Source organism: Eptesicus fuscus, chromosome 1 (genome assembly GCF_027574615.1).
Source record: "Eptesicus fuscus isolate TK198812 chromosome 1, DD_ASM_mEF_20220401, whole genome shotgun sequence".
Taxonomy (NCBI): Eukaryota; Metazoa; Chordata; class Mammalia; order Chiroptera; family Vespertilionidae; genus Eptesicus; species Eptesicus fuscus.
Genome location: NC_072473.1, coordinates 126,364,827 through 126,387,537, shown reverse-complemented (window position 1 = coordinate 126,387,537; position 22,711 = coordinate 126,364,827). Strand labels below are relative to the sequence as shown.

The 22,711-nt window shown below is 41.0% G+C and overlaps 1 protein-coding gene and 1 pseudogene across 1 annotated transcript; both read right to left on the bottom strand.

Annotated features, from left to right (window-relative positions):
• Positions 1-6,888: 6,888 nt before the first annotated feature.
• On the bottom strand, positions 6,889-10,872 carry LOC103301354 (polymerase delta-interacting protein 3-like; annotated as a pseudogene).
• A 655-nt stretch (positions 10,873-11,527) lies between these two features.
• On the bottom strand, positions 11,528-19,727 carry LOC103301328 (BTB/POZ domain-containing protein KCTD12-like). Its single transcript, XM_008158275.3, has 2 exons — positions 19,722-19,727; positions 11,528-12,412 (listed from the first exon to the last, which is right to left on the bottom strand). Exon 2 carries the CDS (start codon positions 12,404-12,406, stop codon positions 11,528-11,530), a length of 879 nt encoding a protein of 292 aa, XP_008156497.2. The 5' UTR covers positions 12,407-12,412; positions 19,722-19,727.
• Positions 19,728-22,711: the final 2,984 nt, after the last annotated feature.

Below are 22,711 nucleotides of genomic sequence, written 5' to 3'. Positions count from 1 at the left end.
CTGGCTCCTAATTGCTCACCTGCCTGCCAGCCTGATTGCCCCTAACTGCCCCCCCTGCTGGCATGATCACCCCCAACTGCCCCCCCTGTCAGCCTCGTCGCCCTCAACTGCCCCCCTGCCAGCCTAGTTGCCTCAACTGCCCCCCTGCTGGTTTGGTCACCCTCAATTGCCCCCCCCCCCACTGGCCTGGTCACCTCCAACTGCCCCCCCCTGCTGGCCTGGTCACCCCCACACAGCCTGCTTGTTCAGTCGTTTGGTTGTCCCTCACTAACCCCCCTGCCGACCTGGTCACCCAACCAGCCTGCTGTTCAGTCATTTGGTTGTCCCTCATTAACCCCCCTGCCAGCCTTGTTGCCCCACACAGCCTGCTGGTCATTACTGTGATGGTGTCCTGGACAATTTGCATATTCCTCTATTATTAATATAGATTTTGCTTATATAAGATACCCAGAATAGGCAAATTCACATAGACAGAAAGTAGAATAGAGGTTACCATGGGTAGGGAGAAAAGGGAATTGTTTAATAAGGATAGAGTTTTTGTTATTGTTTAATGGCTATAGAGTTTTTGTTAGGAATTATGAAAATGTTTTGGATAGGGTTAGTGGTGATTAGTTACACAATTTTGTGAATGTATTTAATGCTCTTAATTGTATATGAATGGGCAAAACAATAAAACAATTAGTTTGGCCCCAAATCGGGCCATACTAAGTGATGCTGGTTTCTCCCTTTCCTGAGTATTTCCTTGAACTGTGATGAAAAAGAAGAATCCTAACTGGGACAATCTTATGGCCAGTTGTGGGCCAGGCATAATAATGTTGTTGAGATGCAAAGAGTTCCCAAGATTTTGATTGCCTAATTATAACTACTGAATTCAATGAGGGAGAAGTAGAGTAGAAATTGTAGAATATCACAGCTCGTACTTCAGTTAGGATATGGATAAACAAATGTGGTGCCTATATTCAATGGAAAACTCTAAAACAGTTAAAAGAATTAAATCGCACAAAAAAGAATTAAATCACAATGGATAGAGCTCAAAATAAGAATTATGAATAAAAAAGCAAGTTATAGAATTATATAGGGTGTCCCACAAACATATATACACACACTTTGAGTAAGTATAAAGGCATCGTTTATTAAAATACATTTCATTTTCAAAATTGAGGTATCGTGCCGAAACCGGTTTGGCTCAGTGGATAGAGCATCGGTCTGCGGACTCAAGGGTCCCAGGTTCGATTCCGGTCAAGGGCATGTACCTTGGTTGCGGGCACATCCCCAGTAGGGTGTGTGCAAGAGGCAGCTGATCGATGTTTCTCTCTCATCGATGTTTCTAACTCTCTATCCCTCTCTCTTCCTCTCTGTAAAAAATCAATAAAATATATTTTTTTAAAAAATGAGCTATCAGCTGTTAAATTATGTATACATTTTTTAGGATGCGCTGTATGTACAGGAAAATACTATTTCTGAAAAAACACGTGAAACAATCATATGTTTTCCAAACAAACAAAACATAATCATAGAAACAAAGGGATGTTTGCCAAAGGGGAAGAGAATGGAGGGATGGATGAAAAAGGTGAAGGGGAATGAGTAAAAAATACAGTGATAAGTTAGCACGGTGACAAATGGTTACTAGAATTAGTGGGGTGATCACATTGTAACATATAAAAATGTCAAATCACTATATTGTACATCTGAAACTAATATAACTAATATAATATTGTACATCAACTATGCTTAAGTAAAATATGAAGATATCTTCATATAAGACAAAAAGACAATGTTTTTTATTGACATAAGCACTTAAAGTGTGACTGATGTTGAAAAGTGTTTTGAAAGAGATGTCCAAAATTCAAAACTCATCATTGTGGTTACCTCTAGTTGGCAGGAGATGGGAGGAAATCAGCATGGAAGTTAGAAATTAAAAGGAGTTTTGGCTTCATACTAATTTCAAAAGGACAATGTGTTCATTTATTACTTAGAAAATTTAACAAAATAAAGTACTAGAAGAGCAAAAAAACAGAAAACTTCCAAACTCTTCATTATTGTTTTCTATGCACTTCTCTGTTATTATATATTTCTAAAAAGAAAAAAAATATTTTTATAGAAATTTTGTATAAGTCAATGTTTAGTTGAAGATAACCAAATAGCCACTCCAGCTAGCTTAAGCATAAAGAAATTTCAAAGAGGAAAATAAATGTTTATTTGCTTGTTGAAAGGTCTGGAGGAGCAGGCTTTAAGCTATTTTGCTTCTAGGAACAAATTCAAACCACCTAAGGCACTAAACCTTGGCTTAAATTAGGTAAACTGCCCCTGCTATTGCGTAAATGTAACAATTTAGGATATTGCATCCCAAATTTTGAAGCTATCATTATGACTGCAAGTTCTAAAACTGTATCATTACCACCACAGTTTGCATTAGTAAAATGAATACCTCACATCTTGCCCCTTTCTTGACATGACTCATTTCTGAATCAGTCTCACAGATTTGTAAAAGGTATCTAGAGAATATAATGCAAGAGCATCTAGAGAATATAATGTTTTTATTAATACTGTTAATATTAACTTTCTAGCCTCTGCATAATAGAGAAAGTCAGAATGGATATTAAGCAAGCCAATCCACAGTACCTTCAATGGTCATTTTGCAAATTACAAGACCATAACTAGATTACTGATACTTAGATATATGTTGATACTTAGATAGGTTATCCTTTTCAGCAACTGGAGGCAAAAATCATCGTACAACTGAAACTAGATTGTAGAAAATAATAGGTGAAGGGCAGGACTTTTCTAAGTCTCCACAGTAAACTTAAAGCTGCTGACAAGTGCTCTACTTCATCACTTCAAATATATTTGACTGTTAGTACATGTAGTCAAAATGAATCTATCTGAATGAGCCTGCATTATTAATTGGAATCAATAAAGATTTAAATTGTAAACACTGCTAGTTGCAATTTACTATGTATTGATCTTCTTTCCCCAATCTGAAGGACATTGCCTTCTGTATAATAAGAGTTACAAAGGATGAGATAAGTTAATTGTAATTTATTCGATAGAAGAAGATATTGGATTTTTTTTATCATTTAAAAATGGGTCTTTAAGAAGATTATTTTCAGAGCAGGCTGGAGGGTAGATTAGAGGGAGCAGAGACAGGAAGCAGAGAAACCAAAACAGTGCTGTTGTAACTGTCCATGTCAGTCTCAGGACTAGAAATATTGGCAGTGATGATGGAAAGAAAAGAACAAAGAAGAGAGAAATTGCACAGGCAGAATCAGCAAAGAGTGTTAATTTATTAGATACAGATGGAAAAAGAAGAAGGAAAGCTTTGGTAGAATTAAGTCAATAACAGAAAGCAAGTTTAAAGGGAAAATGCTGACTTGAGGGTGGGAAAGAAGGTGGAAGTAGAAGGTTTGCGTTTGTTTTTGGACGTGTTGAGTTTGATATACTAGTACTTCAAGGAGATGTTCTGCAAACAAATTAACATGTATGACTAGGGCTGGGGGAAAAGGAGGACTGAAAATTTGGATTGTGGGAATCATGTAATTATTAAATATCATTTTTCAACATTGTGAAAGTTAAAAAGAAATGAGCTATGAAGCACCCAAGGGGACCTTAAATGAACATTACTGAATGAACAAAGCCAATCTGAAAAGGCTACATGCTGGATGATTTCAACTCTATGACATTATGGAAAAAGTAAAACTATGAAAAAAGTAAAAAGATGGGTAGTTGCTGCCCAGCTGGTGTGGCTCAGTGGTTGTGTTGAACTATGAACCAGGAGGTCAAGGTTTGATTCCGGTTAGGGTACATGCCTGGTTTTGGGCACAATTCCCAGTAGGGGGCATGAGGAGGCAGCTGATCAATGATTCTCTCATCATTGATGTTTCTATCTCTTTTTCCCTCTCTGAAATCAATAAAAATATTATTTTTTTAAAAAGATGGATAGTTGGTAAGAATTTGGGGAGAGGGAAGGATGAATAGGTGGAACACAGGGAAAATTTAAGGCAGTGAAGCTATTTTATATGATACTATAATGGTAGATACATGTCATTATACATTTGTCCAAACTCATATAATATGCAATAACAAAAGTGAACGCTAATGTAAACTATGAACTTTGGGTGATAATAATGAGTATTAGTTCATTACTTGTAACAAATACTAGTATACTGCTCTGGTATGGGCTGTTGAAGGTGGGGGAGGTTATGTGAAAGAGTGGGGGGGGGACATAGGGTAACACTCTAGACTTTTCACTCGATTTTGCTATGAACCTAAAACTGGTCTGAAAAACAAAGTCTATTAAAAATTGGGACAGTCATGATAGGCTCTTCTATGCCTAAGCAATTAGAGTCATGAATTCCCTTGATCCTTTTCAGCAACTGGTAATCAAATATCTTCTTTATTTATTTTTTAGATAACAAATGTTTACTCAGAAATGGATAAGTAACAGTCTCTTCCATCCATTAATACTTCTTCCTCTCCTTTTTAAAAAAAATATTTTTGTTGATTTTTTACAGAGTGGAAGGGAGAAGGATAGAGAGTCAGAAACATCGATGAGAGAGAAACATCGATCAGCTGCTTCCTGCACACCTCCCACTGGGGATGTGCCCGCAACCAAGGTACATGCCCTTGACCGGAATCGAACCTGGGACCTTTCAGTCCACAGGCCGTCACTCTATCCACTGAGCCAAACCGGTTAGGGCCTTCCTCTCCTTTTGAACAAAAGAAAGACAGATGCAGAATGTAGGGGCATGGGAGGTGAAGAGGGGCCCAAGGATTAGCCCATCACCTTCTCTTCCCTGTTTCCTGCAATGACATCCTGTAGAGTAGGGGAGGCAAACAGGCTCCACCCCACAATGTACCACGTGGCTATCCAGAGGATCAGGTCCACATGGCCAGGCAGCTGGCTCAATGAAACCCTGGTAACTAGAGCAGCCTGAGAAAAGAGGTTAAAGCCACACATCCAGGATATTTACCATCTCTGCTTGAAGCAGAGTCCGAGCAGTGGACAGACTGTGCTCATGACCTGAGAAACCAGGTCCTACTGCCTTTGGTGCTCTCTTGGGCCAAGAAGGGGAAAGTATAGAAGAAATGTCTCCCGGCTACTGAGGAGAATTGTTTGCATCCGTTCAAAAATTGCATTCTTTAAAGAACTGGAAAGTGGAGCACCATTTCTTGACTTCCTGGGCCTGGGCAACCTCAGAACTGGAGTACTGAGCTGGGTTCAAACCCTGGGTCCTTCCTGCTTGCCACATTTAACTCGATGGAAACATGAGTTTCCAGGTTTTTCTTCACTGGCTGGCCCCAAGGATGTCATGAGAGGCTCTTAGTATCTCAGCCCCTCTTTACTTTCTAAGCTTGTACCTTTCATATCATTTACAAATAGTTCTGTAGAGCTCCCAGAATCTTGCTTCCCAATTCTTTCCAGATCTTCCAGCCTGGACTCCCTTTACAGTTCCAATAAACTGGTGGGAGACTGAGAATGATTCTGGAGCAACGCTGTCTTGATATTCAGGGGCTGCTCCTGGGTTCTACAGTTTTGCCCCAACTCCCTGGAACCATGCTAAAGGAATAACCCACCACTTACTTGGAAGGGCCGCTTTGGTCTCTCAAGTCCCTCCCCACCACCCATCATTTCCCTATCTCCACTGCCAAGGCAGGAAAACACCCCTCTGGTCATGGACAGATGGGTCACTTACAATAGTGGAGACAGTGCCCCTTGGTGGCAGCTGGAAATATGCCTTTTAGCATCCCTCGCTATTGTCCTGTAGACACCTGAACCCAGAAAGGAAGAGCCAAGAGCAAGCCAACATCTCCCCTTTCAATAATCCTCCAAACGTGCAGTGTCACAGAACTAGTGGAGAGCTGGCATTGACACCAGAACCAGGGTGTGATGAGTGCTGGGCTGGTGAGAACTGGAAGGGCCAACAACACAAGCTTTCCCAGCAGTGATAACCAGAACCCAATAGAGCTGGGGCGGAGGACTTGGCATAACGCAAGGGAAAAGGGAAATGGAACTTCTCAGGATTTACTCTGGTTTGTCTGAGACAGCACGAGCCCTCCAAACCAAGAGCTGGGGTGCACCCTTCCTAACAGAACAGCAGCTTCACCCTGCACTTGCCACAGGGCCGTCTCTAGACCAGATTGGTTTGGAGCCAATTGTGAGAAGATCAGAGGCCTGTGACCTGATTCCCACCCAGGCCATCTCCATTGACCAGGCAGGTGAGTGGCCCAGCTGTGGAGCTGACCTGACTCCCATTCCTTGCCTAAAAACTCTTTTAAAGGAAAGTCAACCCGCCCTAACTGGTTTGGCTCAGTGGATAGAGCGTTGGCCTGAGGACTGAAGGGTCCCGGGTTCGATTCCGGTCAAGAGCATATACCTTGGTTGCAGGCACATCCCCAGTGGGGAGTGTGCAGGAGGCAGCTGATCGATGTTTCTAACTCTATCCCTCTCCCTTCCTCTATGTAAAAAGTCAATGAAATATATTTAATTAATAAATAAATAAAGGGAAGTCAACCCCTCACTCCTAGAGAAAGCAGTGTCTTTCCAACAGCCTCTGCCCTGTAGTCCATGGGACCACAAGAAAGCCATGCAGAGAATTTAGGGTACCATTTCCAAAAAAGAAATCAGTTTGGGGCTGAGATTAGGGAGAGAGACACTCTGAGAAAAACAAACCTATCTTGGTGAGGACGTGGAAGGAAAGGAAACACACTAGGGGAAATGTTATAGAGCACAGCATAAAACACAACACAGAAAGGCAGGTCCATCCAGTGAGGAAGATTACTACCTCCCACTTGGGGGCCTCCAGCCCCACGGCCCATTGGTCACAAGCTTTCCTTTAGGAAACAGAGCCACATCCTCTGCCCCTGCTTCCGGCTGCCTCACTCCCCATCTCAAAGTTTGATTTTGAATTTTGTAGGCTGTGTGGTCACAGAAGCCTCGGAGGACTTGCAGAACATCTTCAGCATGATGTCAGGGTCCACTTCAGCAGGAGGGTTGGACGAGGCAGCAGAGTTCACCCTGGGAGGCAGCGCACTCTCCTTTATCACTGAGTGGCTGTCACGCAACCGTAGCAGGATGGGCTGCACTGAGGTGATAAGGTTCCCATTCGTGTGAAGGTTGCACTTATTGGTTTCCCGTCCAGACACCAGTTGTTATATTTCTTTCCTTTTTGTTTTTTTTGTTTTGTTTTGTTTTGTTTTGTTTTGTTTTGTTAATCTTCACCCTAGGGTATTTTTCCATTGATTTTTGGAGAGAGTGGAAGGGAGAAACATCGATGTGAGAGAGACACATCAATTGGCTGCCTCCTGCACGCACCCCAACCAGGGCCAAGGATCGAGCCTGCAACCAAGGTATGTGCCCTCAACTGAGAATTGAACCCAGGACCCTTCAGTCCATGGCTAACGCTCCATCCACTGAACCAAACCGACTAGGGCTGTTATATTTCTTATATGCAGTGATGATATCCTTCTTCTTCTTTTTATTTATTTTATTTTTTACTGATTAAGGTATTACATATGTGTCCTTATGCCTCCCTTGCCCTCCCACCCCTCACTCATGCCCTCACCCCCCTGTTGTCTGGGTCCATTGGTTGGGCTTATATGCATGCATACAAGTCCTTTGGATGATCTCTCCCCCTTACTCCTGCCCTCCCCTACCTTCCCTCTGAGGTTTGATGGTCTGATCGATGCTTCCCTATCTCTGGATCTATTTTTGTTCATCAGTTTATGTTGTTCATTATATTCCACAAACGAGTGAGATCATGTGACATTTATCTTTCTCTGACTGGCTAATTTCACTTAGCATAATGTTCTCCAGTTCCATCATCCTTCTTAACAAAGACCATTTCTGCTGCCCCAGGATGGACCAGCCGAGCCACTTCAGGGCTCCACATACACAGAATTCTCAACAGTATCTTCCTCAGTGACTCTAAGGTGCAGATTAGTCACAGTCATCTCGGTGCCTTCCAATGTGCTAACAACGGGCTCAGCAGGCAGCAGCTCTTTGGGGGAATCCTCCTTGTTCAGTAGTGTCCAGGACATGCTGGTCAAGGCTTTTGTTCCAAGCGAGGAGAGGAGAACAGGAGTTGTGTGTGCATCATTCTGAACCACTTTGGTGAGAGGGAGGGCATTGGACATGGAAAGCTTGGAAATGCTCGGCTCGGGCATGTGGTGGAGAGTAAGCTGGCTGAGGCTGGGAATTTCATCTGTTTACTAAGAATGGGAGCTGCAACATCATCATCTTCATCCAGGCTGTATAAGTTCTGTTTGACCTAGTGACTATTGGCAATGTTATCCCTCATTCCAGCAGGATGGGCACGTGGTGGTTCTGAAGTTTAACTAGTTAACAGAATTTCTGGAAGGATCATTTATTTTCTGTAGCTATCAACCAGACTCAGTTTCTAGTGCCTCCAACACAACAGCCTTGATAGAAAGTCACTTATAATATTAGCTATAGTTTGAGCAGTTATTTATAAACACCAACCACACTAGTGACTCTCAAATGAAAACAAATATGTAATCATTTGCATACCCAGTGAGCTATCCCCTTATTTAGCCTGTGAGCCATCCTGTGTTCTAACTTCTTAATGAACTACACAACCTGAGAGATTATCACAATTTATTCCCTCTCATCCCCCCATTACTTTATTGCCAGGTGATAGGAGAGTAATCTGATTGGGCTAATACAATTATAATTTGAAGAACAAATGATACAGTGTTTTGGAATTAATTTGAACCCAAGAGGACAGTACATTGATGACAGGATAAAAGTGAGTAGAGCAGTAGTCCTAGTTCTAAATTGGGTTACAAATCTTCTCTAAGTACATTTCTAGGAGGCCGAGCCCAAGGCATGAAGCACCAGGTCACCGTTGCAAATCTCCCTATCCTTATGGCCTAACTGTGATATACATACCAGTATAACATAGGACAAAAGATAGCCTCCTCTCTACTGCACAACAAAACCACTGAGGCCTGGAGCATACCAGAAATATGTCAGAGGGGATAGAGCTACTGAATGTATTTAAATAAAACTGAAACTGAACTTACTAGCTCACTTTTTAAAAGATTGGATTAACAGTGCACAAGGGATATAGGAATTGTAAAAACCGTAAGAATGGTACACAAATGACTGAGTTTGGGAAACACCTCTTTATGGCATCTAAAATGTTGCCCCTCTAGGGCAGTAACTTATCAGAAGAGTATTAGCAAAGCTAGATTGGAAGATCATGAAAGATGACCCCTGAGCACATTATAAAATCATCACTTCCATGAATAGTCAATCCGGACCCTGAGACCTTTGGAAATACTCATAAAAGAGTCTTTTACATGTATACACTTATTGTTTACTATGTGTCAGGCATAGGGAGTAATCCATCTAGAAATGTTGATAACAGTCCTTTGTTTGGTTGCCGACACTCACAGTGCCTTCCGCCCATTCAGACTCTCTCTTAAGCAACAGCTGATTAGGAGTTTTTGAATTAGGGTGTCACTAAAGAAGTTAACTATGAGAGATTGACTGAAAATTCATGCTCATGGAAGGGCTGACATGTCTGTTTTATGGCAGGACAAGCTGAGAAAAAGAAGGTGATCCCAAGGTGTAGAGAGAAAAATATACAACTGACAGACTCAGATGACCAAAGAAGTCAAATGGCCTCTGACAGACAAGATAGAATGTCAGTTCCTGATATCTCCCCAGATCATTTGAAATTTGATTGGGCTTCATTTTTTGTCCTTGCACTCAACAGGACAGGTGCATTTATAGAATGTCCACCCATTCACACCCCTGACACACGCACTTTTTATTTTTCTCAAGACACATTGAATGGGTTTTAGTTCCTTGCAACCCAGAGTCCCGACTAGAAAATAAGTCAAAAGATAATAAGTACAATAGAGACATGGAGTAAATATAAGGCATCAAGGAAGAAATAAAGGAACCAGAAGGCCATTTGATCACTGAATTGCTGTAAAGCTATTCAGAGGAGATAAAGGTTTTTGAAAATGAGCCCTCAGTTTCTTTTTCTTGACTTCTCATATTCTCCAGCAATTCAGTAATTTGTATCAAACTAAGGTGTTTTCATATGAGGGTTTTTCTTTCAACCTGTGTAATAAAAGCCATTAGTAGGGATTCCAGAAGATAACTTTTTATTTCCTTTTTCAAAAGTTCACCTTTTGTTCATCTTCCTCCTATTTCTTCTCCCACTCCTACTACACACACACACACACACACACACACACACACACACTCCACCAAAAGTTAACAGTTGACATACATCCAAATATTTGACTTAGTGAAAAACAAACTACTACATATATGTATTTGTAGAAAGCAAGTCTTTGCTTAACCTTCTCTTAGCTACATGCTTTTGTGTTTCAATTCTAATAAATAAAATGATATTTTGATGCAGTCTTTTACCATTTGCAACAGCATGGATGGAAATGGAGAGCATTATGCTAAGCGAAATAAGCCAGTAGGAGAAAAATAAATATCACATGATGTCACTCATATGTGGGATATAATGATCAACATAATTTGATGAACAAGAATAGATCGATCCAGAGACAAATGGTAGGGGAGGGGGTATTAGAGAGCAACCAAAGGACTTGTATGCATGCATATTAGCATAACCAATGGACACAGACACTGGGGCGGTGGGGGCTTGCCCGGGGTGGGAATGGCTCGGGGAGGGGTTCAATTGGGGAAAAAGGAGACATATGTAAAACTTTAGACAATAAAAAATAAAGGGGCATACCTACTTATGCCTGTGTAATAGTCATGATGCTCACCCTCACTCTCCTTTCCAAGTAAACGAAATTCAAGTGCTAAGCCTCTTGTTCTTGGCATTAATTACTTATGTTGGCTGCTGTCTTTACATCCATCTTCTAACAAGAATAATTAATAATCATAGAATTGATTGGCCTTTCTATGAACCTCCTGGAAGATGCCTGCCAGTTTATTCCATTCCATCTGGACAAAAAGAATAGCAATAACAGTTTACAAAGCATATTCACATTTACTGTAGGGGTCTCGATCTCAGAATAAGTATACATGGAGCTTTCTTTAGGAGAGTACAAACAGCAAGGTATATAAGCAATTCCAAGATGTGGTGCTGAGAACTAGTTTGGAAACCATGGCTTAGCATTTCTCAGCTAACTAACTAAATCTTGTGGGTTTATCTAACTACATTCACTCAAGAAATACATCTCTACTATTTATAGTGATGTACATGCACATATGCCTGTGCATTGAATACTTTCCATGAAATGACATCCAACCCCACAATTCAAGGCTGGTTGGAAGCCAAATAGGATGGAATGTGTAAGATGGAAGTTACCAAAAAAAAGTTCAAATGGTTATGGTGAAGAGAATGGCATTGTCCAAGATTTATAGATCCAAAATTAATCTGTTTATTTCTAAAAGAGATAGTTGGCACAGGAATAGAGAAGAGAGAGAGAGAGAGAGAGAGAGAGAGAGGAGAGAGAGAGAGAGAATTGGCTGTTTGGTTTGTATTTTCTGGGTGATTTCTTTTAAGTGTCACTCCCGGCAGAAAACATATTCAGTGTAAGAGGTCCAGATCTTGTCATCTGTCTGATCATGGGTGATAGTGCAGGTGCCAGTGGAATTGCATGCTACCATGTGAAAACCAGCATCAGCTAGTTTGTCAAAGGCTTGTTCCAGAAAGTTAAATTTGAGGTAATACCGAGAAGTGTACCGCTCAGGAGGACGGTCAGGGTCTCTGCTCTCATTTAGAGTATCTCCAAATACTTCTTTGGCCAATGAGATCTTACCACACACCGTGATTCGGGCCACGCGGCGGAATTTGGCATCTGTTTGGCTATCCCGACCCAGAGTATAGGAGCCTCGATAGCCAATAGTGATGAAACCTGCCTTCTTGAGGTCAGAACCAGTATTTGCTATCAGAGCTGGGGGGTTATCATGGCCACTAACTTGGACGTTATTATTTGAAGAGAGGTTACATGCGATGTCAATGTTGGTGGAAAGCTCTTCTAGATCACTTCGGCATAAATCATTGCCAACTGAGTTGATCATGTTGATTTTAGGAGCCAACATCTTCACTAACTCTGGTAGCTTGAAGTATTCTGCTTCTCTCTGGAGCCGACCACACTCTGGAAAGTGGTCAGGAAGCACTAGTTTCCGGTCTCTCATGTAGTCTAGCACATAGCGAAAGAGGAAACCATCCCGGTCTACAAAAAACCTCCCTTTGTTGTCCTGGATTAGGGAGCAAGGATTCTTTTCACTGAACATTTCCCAGAGCAGGGAGCCAGGAACACTGACCAAAGTAGGATAGCGAGTGATGTACACCTGACCACCCACATTGAGTTCAACAATCTCGGGAAAATGACTGAAATCCTTGCTTGATTTGGTACAACTTGATTTCTCTGGCGTGGCCATATTGATCTGCAGAAACAAAAGACATTGGTTCTAAGTAAAAGTTTACAGTATGGGATTCTGTTTATAAACATTCATTTTCTGCACTCATACACACTATAGACCATGAAAATCAAGCAAACCATAATATTTTGCAAATTAACTATTTTTAACTTCAGAATGGCAGAATAGAAAAATCACACATAATTTGGCCTTGCAATTATATTTTTAATGTCCTTCTGAATGTTGAGTGTATCAAATGATCACAATCCTCAACTCATGGCATGTTATCACAGTCCATGCAGGGACTTTCTTGTGGTGTTTGTTTATTTGTTTTGGTTATTCTATTTTACTCTCAGTCCATTCCCATTCCTGTCCCTGGTCCCACCATAGGCTGCCATTCTGAGGTTTAGTGTATATCTTTCTGTGCATATATATTCTTGATGTTATTGCATCATACATTTCAGTCTTCATTTATACATATTTATACACTTTTCACTCTCAGCACTATATTGCTCAAATTCCTTGATGTTGCTATATGTATACCTAATCTCCTGCTTCTAACGGTTACATGATACTCCATGGTATGTACCACTATGTTTTACTATCTACTCTCTCAGTGGCAGACACCCAGATGGCCTCTAACTCCCTGCTCCAATTTACACTCCTGTACATGTTTCCTATGAACCTGTGAGAGAACACATTTAGGCTATATAGCCAGCAGTAGTATTTCTGAGTCACACTCTATGCATATACCTAATTTGACTACTCAGTGACATATTGCTCTCTAAAATGTCCCTTGTCTGCATTTCTACTTAATCCTCACATTTCCACCATGACTTGGCATTATCTAGATTTCTAAATTTTGCCACTCTACTGGATATATAGTGATACCTTGTTTCAGTATGAGAAAATTAATTATAAAATAAAGAATATAGGCAACTATCGTAAGACCATAACTTAGTACCTTCTCAAATGTCCACTCATTCCTCACCTTTTATATCCCAACTTCTGCCCCTACCATTTTACTAGAACCACTGTTTCCAACAAAAAACATGGTGTGCTCATCACCTTTCTTTGCTCCCCATTCTCCTTTATTGATTTACTAGAGGCCCAGTGCATGAAATTCATGCATGGGTGCAGTCCCTAGGCCTGGCCAGCGATTGAAGCATGAGTATCTGGTGTGGAAGGGCAGGTCCAAGCTGATCTCTGGGCCCTGGGCAGCACCTGGGCCCACGGGCCCCCACACGCCCCCACCCTCTGCTTGAGTCACAGCGTCTGAGTCCCCACATGGAGATGTGGTGAGCATGGCCAGGCACCACGGGCTGAGGTGCAGTATGGGCCTCTGAGTCACCCAGCAATGCCACACGGAAGCTGGACGGGCAGTGCACCCTCTCCTGGCCGGCCTCACAGACTGGTTCCTGTGCAAACCCATGGGGAGCCCAACTGGCCCCTGTGTCCCAGCAGCTGCAGCCCAGCTCACCCGGAAGAGGATGTGTGGGTGTGGGACAGGCTCCTCACAGACTCCCAGAACCTGAGTGCAGGGGGCTTCCTTTGCGCGTGAGCCCTGGTGTCCCAGGGGAGGGTAACAGGGGGAGTGAGAGCAAGCTCAGCAGACACCCTGCATTCTCACCGCACCTCCATCCCCATCACCCCTGCCCCCAGGTAGCCAGTGAGAGGTCACAGCGCATTGCCAACACCTGCCATGTTCCATACCGCCCCCTGGTGGTCAGCACACGTCATAGCGAGTGGCTGAACTCACGGTCTCCCGGTCAAACCACCGCCCAAGGGGACAATTTGCATATTAGGCTTTTACCCTATATAATAAAAGCCTAATATGCAAATAGACTGAACAGCAGAATAACCGAACAACCAGTTGCTATAATTGTGCTGACCACCAGGGTGTGTGTGCAGAACATGGCTGGCGTGGGCAGCAGGTGGCAGAGTGCAGAACATGGTGGGTGTCAGCCGCAGTGGGATGGTGGAGCAGATGAGCGGGGGCACCAGACCAAGGTGGGGTGCTGGTTGCTATCATCAGGGTGAGCCTCTTGTGGTTACTGAAAATTCTTTGCTCCCGCATGCTGCGGTCCTGCCCAGTGTTCACACCTGCTGCTGGTGCCAGCCCTGCTCACACCTGCTGCCAGCACCCAGTGCCGGCCCCAATTGCTCAGCGCCGTCAGTGGGTGCAAGCAGAGGCTGCTGGCCCCAATAGTCCCTCAAGGCTTCTCCACCTACCCCTGCTCCTGACTGGTGATTAGGGTAGCAGTCGCCGCTCACACCTGCTGACAGCACCAGCCCCAATCGCTCTGCGCCGTCAGTCAGACATTCCCCAAGGGTTCCGGACTGCGAGAGGGCCCAGGCTGGGCTGAGGGACCGCTCCTACCCCGAGTGCATGAATTTTGTGCACCGGGCCTCTAGTTGTCCATATTAGACTTTGCTGAGCATCTTCTTACCTCCCAGTTGATTCCAATTGCATCTTTGCCACTGGCTTATCTTGCTTCTCAAACCATCCTAAACTGTGACTGTGCAAGCCTCAAAACTGTGGGTGGTTTTTCTATCTAATCTCTCACTCAGAGAAATCATCCTCTTAAGCTTTTCCAATTATTACATTTACATATATGATTACAGAATCCTAGCCTCTCTCATAAGCTTCAGTTCACTATTGTCAACCGCTTGCTGAGTGCACCAGCAGTTCCTAGAATTCATCTTTTTCCAAACCACACTCATGTACTAGTATGTGAAAGTGTTTTGTAAAATCTAAGTTATTTTAATAATCTTTGTTTTATTTTCCAGCCAAAACAGGCCATATTTTATGACTTTTTTTCCCATGGCAATAATATCACACTTTTCCCAGTCTTCAACCTGGAGATTTAGAAACTTTAGAGTCACCTTAATGACCTCATGTGTATTCCTCACTAACCTAGAAATTATTGCTTTATGATGTCTCTTGCATATACATACTAGTACTACCACTGCCACTTCTGTTCTTCACTCTGCACTAATTGATCTGAACCTCTGAATTCGTCTGTCCATCTCTAGCTGAGATCCATCCACATCTGCCCAACACCCTGCCTCAACTTCCAAAAAATATCCTACATTCTATTACCAGATCAGTTGTTATTATATCACCTTCTTCCCTGTTTAAAATTGTCAGTCACTCCACTTTGCCTAAAGATCAAATCCAAAACCCTTATCCTGGAACTCAAAGCTATCTATAAATGAATTATCTTCTCTGATTAATGATAAGAATACCTAGCACTGCATAAAACTTACTATGTGCCAGGCATTGTCCTTAGCCAATAAAGTGGGTACAAATATTATCCTTATTTTGCCAATGAAGAAATTGGTAAATATCTTGCCCAACATTAAACTAATAAGTGTCTCAGGTGGCATACAAAGTCAAGCAGTAGGACTCCAGTGTCCATGTTCTTAATTGAGTGTATCTGTCAAGACCTCTTTACATATACACAAATGGTGTGGGTATTATTGCCTGTCTATGACATGTTCACTTTTTGTTGCCTTTGCCCATACCTTTCCCCTTCTGGTCCTTGGCATCAAGGACCAATTCAAGTCTCAATTAATAAGCTCCTCCTCATATGTCTTTATTATACTTGAAAATTTCATTTTTTACTCTTTGGTTTCCTACTCTTTTACATAATATAATAACAGTAGTATTAGTAACATAGTAACAATAGCTAACATTTATGAAGCACTTACTATATGCCAGTCTTTTTGTATCTCTTTTTTAAAAAATATATTTTTATTGTTTTCAGAGAGGAAGGGTGAGGGAAAGATAGAAACATCAAGGATGAGAGAGAATCATTGATCGGCTGCCTCCTGCATGCCCCACACTGGAGAGTGAGCCCACAACGCAGGCATGTGCCTGACCGGGAATCAAACCATGACTTCCTGGATCGTAGGTCGACATTCAACCACTGAACCATGCTGGCCTGGCTTGGATCTCTTTTAATGTGATGACTCAGTTAATATTTCTAATAATCGAATGAAGTAACTATTGCAATTCTCATTTCTCAAAGGAATAAGCAGATGCAGTTCATTATACCAGTAATTCCTCATACAAACTAGTGTTTTTAGTCTCCACTTACTAATTCACCCTTCCACGATAACTAGAATTATCTTTCTCAAATGCAAAACTGATTATGGCCTTCCTTGCATAAACACTGTCAAAGGCTTCTCAAAGTCTAGAGAATGAAGTTCAAATATATTTAATACAGTATATGAGAAATTCCACATTGGTCGTTGCCTTATTCCTGGGCTTTGATTCCAACTATCTTTCCCTTGATACCCCCAAAATGACTCTAAATGCAGTTCATAAGACTCACCCACTTTTTTATGTCTACATTGCTTTAACTTATGATTTCTTCTGCCCAAAATATCCTCTTTTACTCTACCTACCCCAACCTTCCTGTCCCTTCTTGAGAAATGTTATAACATAGTGGCTTTGGGAAGGTCTGAGTTTTAATCCCACCTCTGCCATTTACAAGCCTGGTAACTTTGGACACATTACTTATTCTCTATGAGCCTCGATTTTCTTATCGAGAAAGTGGATATAACAAGATTCATAAGATGAGGAGGAAATTATATAAAGTATAATGTATTTGAAGTTATCTTGGGTCAAGCAATGAAAGATCCACCAGTTGGTTATGGTACTAGAAGTCTTATAATGATCCATTAAGATTCTGCTAAAATAAAACATCCTCTTGAACTGCCCACCCCATCCCTTCATATCCTTTATTATTGCTTCAGATGGGAAATATCTCTTAGAGCATTTATTATACAGCACACAATAATTATTTATATGCTTGTCCATCCCCAAAAACCTCCAAGTTACATAGTATCTTGACTTAGAAATCTCTGGATTCCCAGCACTGTGAGCCTAGTAAGCAGTGAGCTTATAGTAAGCAATTATTGAATGACTAGAGGCCCAGTGTATGAAATCCGTGCATGGGTAGGGTCCCTAGCGACTGCTGGCTGGCTGCCTGCCAGGGCCTCCATTCCCCAGCTGCTGGCTGCTGGCCAGGCCTTCCTTCATTCCACGCCGCCCCCTGGTGGTCAACGCACGTCATAGCGAGCAATTGAACTCCCAGTCCATTGAACTCCTGAGGGGACACTTTGCATATTAGGCTTTTATATAGAGAGATGAATAAACCACCAACAAACAAATGTGATATCAATTTCATTACTTTCATAATTCCACAGTATGAATCCATTTATAGAAATTCATTTTGAGTAGATGTGTGAGTATATAAACCAGAAATATACATATACTAAACCTTGCAAATTTCTGAATGCAAAAAAAGCTGTTATATACTCCCTCTAAAAACAGTAGTAAAAGTCAAAGATAGTTGTTTCTCACTGTAGAAAAATATCATTTTGTAACACAATTAAGCAGGTGAAAAATAGTAGTGTAAAGTTGATACCTTCTTATTTCAGATTATTCTTTCTTGATGCTTTAAAATTACTTTTGCTATCAAGTCAACTGATGATTTAAAATCCTATAAGTCAGAGTCACATTCAGCTTGAGAAGTCAAGGTGGGTAGTCTATTTTGCCTTTCACGTTAGAAGAGGATTTTTAGCTAAATCCTAAGGACAGAACCTTTATTTCTGTAGGAAGAAGTCAAAAGGGAAAAATTTAGAACTAGAACTGCAGTAGATCCTTAACTGCCACACCCCTGTGGCACAACCACAACCATATTTTAAACCATAAATAGAAATTTTACTCTGGCCCAGCTGGCGTGGCTCAGTGGTTGAGCGTTGACCTATGAACCAGAAGGTCAAGGTTTGGATTCCCGATCAGGGCACATGCCCAGGTTGCAGGTTTGGTCCCCAATGTGGGGGCATGGAGGAGGCAGCAGATCAGTGATTCTCTTTCATCATTGATATTTCTGTCTCTCTCTTTTCCACTCCATTCCTCTCTGAAATCAATAAAAATATGTTTCAAAAAATAAATTTTACTCTGAAAGACATTCATAAGACTATTCCTAAAAGTTAGGAATTTCAAGTTGTTTTAAAGAAAAAAATGGAGGTGGTTCTCCCAATAATGAAAAATGTCCAACTCAAAAGAGCATCTGGTGTATTATCATAGCATGAAGTCAGAAAGGACATTTCCCAAACAGGAATGAATATTTCTCATCTGCTTTGCATGTATTTTTAATGTAAAAATATCTTTTGCATATAAAATTCTTTAAATATTTTCCCTTCCTTCCCCCATCCCAGTATTTCCTGTTCAGCTAGCTTACTGAAGAGGAAGCCAAATAATTGTTCATTGAATCTAACCTTTCCTCAAGTCTTTTCAACGTTTGTTTGGGATATAGCCCTGTAATGTCTCATTTTTTCCCTCCTGCACATAAACCTCAGGCTGATAATGGCTTGTGGTTAGCTGTTCTCATTAAATCAAAGAAGTAAAAATCTCTGCAAGAAGGAAATGAAAAGAGAAGATGTGAAAGGTAAATAGTTTAAATCAGAGGATGAAATGTTCAACCCAGCTGTATGCTATAAGCCAGGAAAAGCTGAACTTTACATTTCAATGCTTCAAAGACACTGAAGAAAGCAGCTAGTGCATCACTTGCTTCTGTAGTCAAAGAATCCTGCAACCAAGATGCAGTGTTTTTAAAAAAAAAACAAAGTCAGATAGATCAAACCCCCTGATTTCTACCTGAAAACGAGAAGGAAGCATTTTCTAAGGAAATGAGTTCATAAATGACCTATTTTCAATTTTATTAACCCTTATAGCTCTGTGTCCTAAGATCTCCTCTCTTCTCTCTTTCCCTCTTACTTTCTCCTCTTTTGACCAGTCTGTATTAAAAATACACTCACTTATAAAAATGAACCCATCAATGTTCATTTGAAATGTGACCCCCACCTTTTATGTTGTTCCAGTTCAAATTGATTCCAGAAAACAATGTAGTGACAGCTGAACTGGAAGTGTAAGCAAAAGGAAACAACAACTCTAATAAGAATTAAGAAAGTGCCTTTTCCTACTTGAAGGAGAAAACCCTCAGCAGCATTCTTAGCCCCTACAAGTAGCTTTGGTGGATGGCTTCTTGTCTGTTCATAAAATTAAATGCTAGTACCGAGATGCTTTAACAACTCAAAATAAAGACAAACAACCAAATGATGAAATGAAATGTGAATTTTCAGAATTCCCTTTCAGGGAAGACACTTGCCTGCTTTTGGATCTCTAGGCAGTTTTCACATCAGTCCTGTCTCGGCACACAGAAAAAACATACAGTCATGCTCATCCCCAGCTCAAATGCAGAAGCTCCAGAATTCCAGAAGCTGTGGAAAGGAAAGGTAAGGGGATTAATGGAATAGTTACCTTGAATCTTCAGCCACTTGAATATTGCCAAGCACAGCCTCAGTCCCTCTCTGCCTCTCTGCAAGCCTGGCTCAACTTGTGAACTGTCTTCCTGCTCTCCTCCCTCTCCTTTGCTGTGTGCTTGGGACTCCGTCCGAGTTTCCCCTTTTAACACTAGGAAGTCTGTAGAACCTCCCCTCCTGCTATGACATACTTGGCTCCTTCCCCAGACAGCCTCCCAGATGGAAAAGGCAGTTTGAGGAGGAAGCAAAGTTCAGAAAGGGAGAAGATGGTGGTGGTGATGTTAATAAAAGAATATCACTTGGGGATAAGAGAAACAATTTACTGACCTTTGGTGATTCAAAAAGAACAAATAAGCATTTAGCAGCTGCAAATGGTGTGTTGTTTTTTTAACTAAAGAGTTGGTTGAATTTTCAACATGGATGCATCAGAAATGTTTATTTTAATAACTTTATTGCAATAAACACTCAAATGACATTCATAGTTCAAATAAATCATTTACTAAGCACTTCTTATATACCAGATACTGTGCTAAATGCTGAGGATAAAGAAATAAATGAGTCACATACGCCTTATATTTTAGTCTAGGAGAACAATTTGTAAACAAATAAATTCAATATAAGTTAGTGTTATGTTATGGAAGAGGTCGGCACACAGAGCTGTAAGAACACAAAGGAAATACTCCTAGCTCATCTAGGGGTTCCCAAAGACTTCCTGGAAGAGATATCTAAACTAAGTTTTATCAGATGAATAATAATTAGTAGGAAAAAATAAATAGGAAAAGCATTCCAGGAAGAAAGAACAGTGTTAGCAAAGTGAAACAGGTTGAAAGAGTATGTCATGTATTAGGAACCAATTTATTTTTAAGGTTAGAATAAGGAGAGGCAGGATTTTATAATCCTAAACTCTAAATTTCTTCAGATTATCTCTGTAATCCAAGTAGAGAATGAACAAATGATCTAATATGGGTAGCTCTAACTTAATGATTGCATTTCACATGCAATTTCTCTTTTTTACCTCAAGTTGAATCACTGAATTCAAATGTGGATTTTTTTCAAAAAGGAATTATGAATTTTGCCATGGCCAGGTCTCTCTGAACCTTGTACCTCCTCTCCATCAGTTAAACGGCCAAACAGATTCCTGAGAAATAATGTTAGAAATGGTGCGATTGGGGGTGAGGCTACCTTTGTTTATAAGGAACAGAAAGCCAGACTCAACAATAAAGGGGATATGTGTTTTTCACGTAACAAATCTTTAGGTAGGCCAATTATACTATTGGTTATTTCAGTAAATAAATGACTTCATTAAGGACACTTTCCATTATTATGTTCAACTGTCTTTGACATGTAACACCCTTCTCAGTCACCAAATGGCTTTAGCAGCTTCAAATATTGTAAAGTTTCACAAAAGGCTCTAAACACCTGCAAGTGAAGAAAAGGTATATTCCTTCCAATCTCTCTCTCTCTCTCTCTCTCTCTCTCTCTCTCTCTCTCTCTCTCCTATTCTCCTATTTTAGGAGTATTTAAATAATGACAAAACAAAGAAGAATGTATGCAGTATTATCAAATTATTTAGAAGCTAATGTATTTGGACTCTATAATTACAAGATCTCATTATCTATAGCCCTTCCAATATTTATTGTTAAGGTAAAACAATCATTCCCAGGAGCACTACCTGTTCCCCCAGTAGATATTCCCACTGATGATATTGGCCCTGATTGGGTCATATGCCCACCCATGAACCGATCGCTGGTAAGGGGATTTAGATAACAATCATAGGCTTAAATCAATCTTAATTTTTAAAAATTTATTAGGCTGACATAGGTAAACAGCATCTTAGGTGTCAAAAGTTGAGCTTCTTCCCCCAATTGCATTGGTCAGGAAAGAACAAAAACTTGCACTATAGCACCACTTACTGGAAAACAAAAGAAATACCTCTACTTATCAAGCTGCTGAATTTGTTCAAATCAAAAATGGTACCTAAATAGGAAAGATGTTCACTACTTCAAATGCACCAGCAGAGACCAACCTATCAAGTACCACGAATAACCATGGTAACACAGTATCAAAAGGAAAATGACAATTTTCCAGAATTAAACTCAAAGTCATGGAAGATTATAATTGAAATGATAGAGAATTCAAAATAGCAGTCATGAGCAAACTAAGCAAGATACAATAAAACTCATAAAGGCACCTCAATAAACACAGAAATAAAATTAATGGACGGAAATATTTTACCAAGAAGATCAAAACTCTAAAAAAAAATCTAAGCAGAACTTCTGGAGCTGAAAGAACTCAAATAAAATGAAGAATGCATTGAAAAGCACTGGAAATATAGAATATCATATGAAGCAGAAAATTATCAAGCTCAAAGACAGAAATCTAGAAATGATTCAGGTGGAAAAAAGACAGGACTGAGATTTTTATTTATTTATTTTTATTGATTTTGGAGAGAGATGGAAACATCAATGATGAGAGAGAATCATTGATCGGTTGCCTCCTGCATGCCTCACACTGGGGATCAATCCCGAAACCCAGGCATGTGCCTTGACCAGAAATTGAACCTTGACCTCCTGGTTCATAGGCTAGAGGACTAATATGTTTAAATTAAAGAAGCCATTGTTCCTTTGCTGAGCCCTCCCCTTGCAGTTGCAGGCAGGTGCCATATCTGAGTCTCCATCAACCTGCCTAACACTGTTCAACCTGCCCTGGCAATGCCCTGACACTTCACCCCACCCAATTTGCAGGCCCACCCAAACCACTTCCAGTATCTTTTCCATAGAAATTGCCTGTCTTGGCTCATGTGTTGGACTTTCCTCAAATCTCTCAAAGGCTCACAAACCCCAAACAAGCAGCCTCTGGCCTGGGCATGCCTTCACCTCTTATTAAGTAGCCCCATATCTGGCATTAGAAGCAGCCAGCCTTGGTTCACAGCTTAGCCTCTCTCAGCACCTCCAATCCCAGCACAAGTAGCCACCATCTGAACATAAC

What these genes read in the sequence shown, in the direction of transcription:
- LOC103301328 (XM_008158275.3), bottom strand. Translation starts at nt 12,406, where the DNA reads ATGGCCACGCCAGAGAAATCAAGTTGTACCAAATCAAGCAAGGATTTC.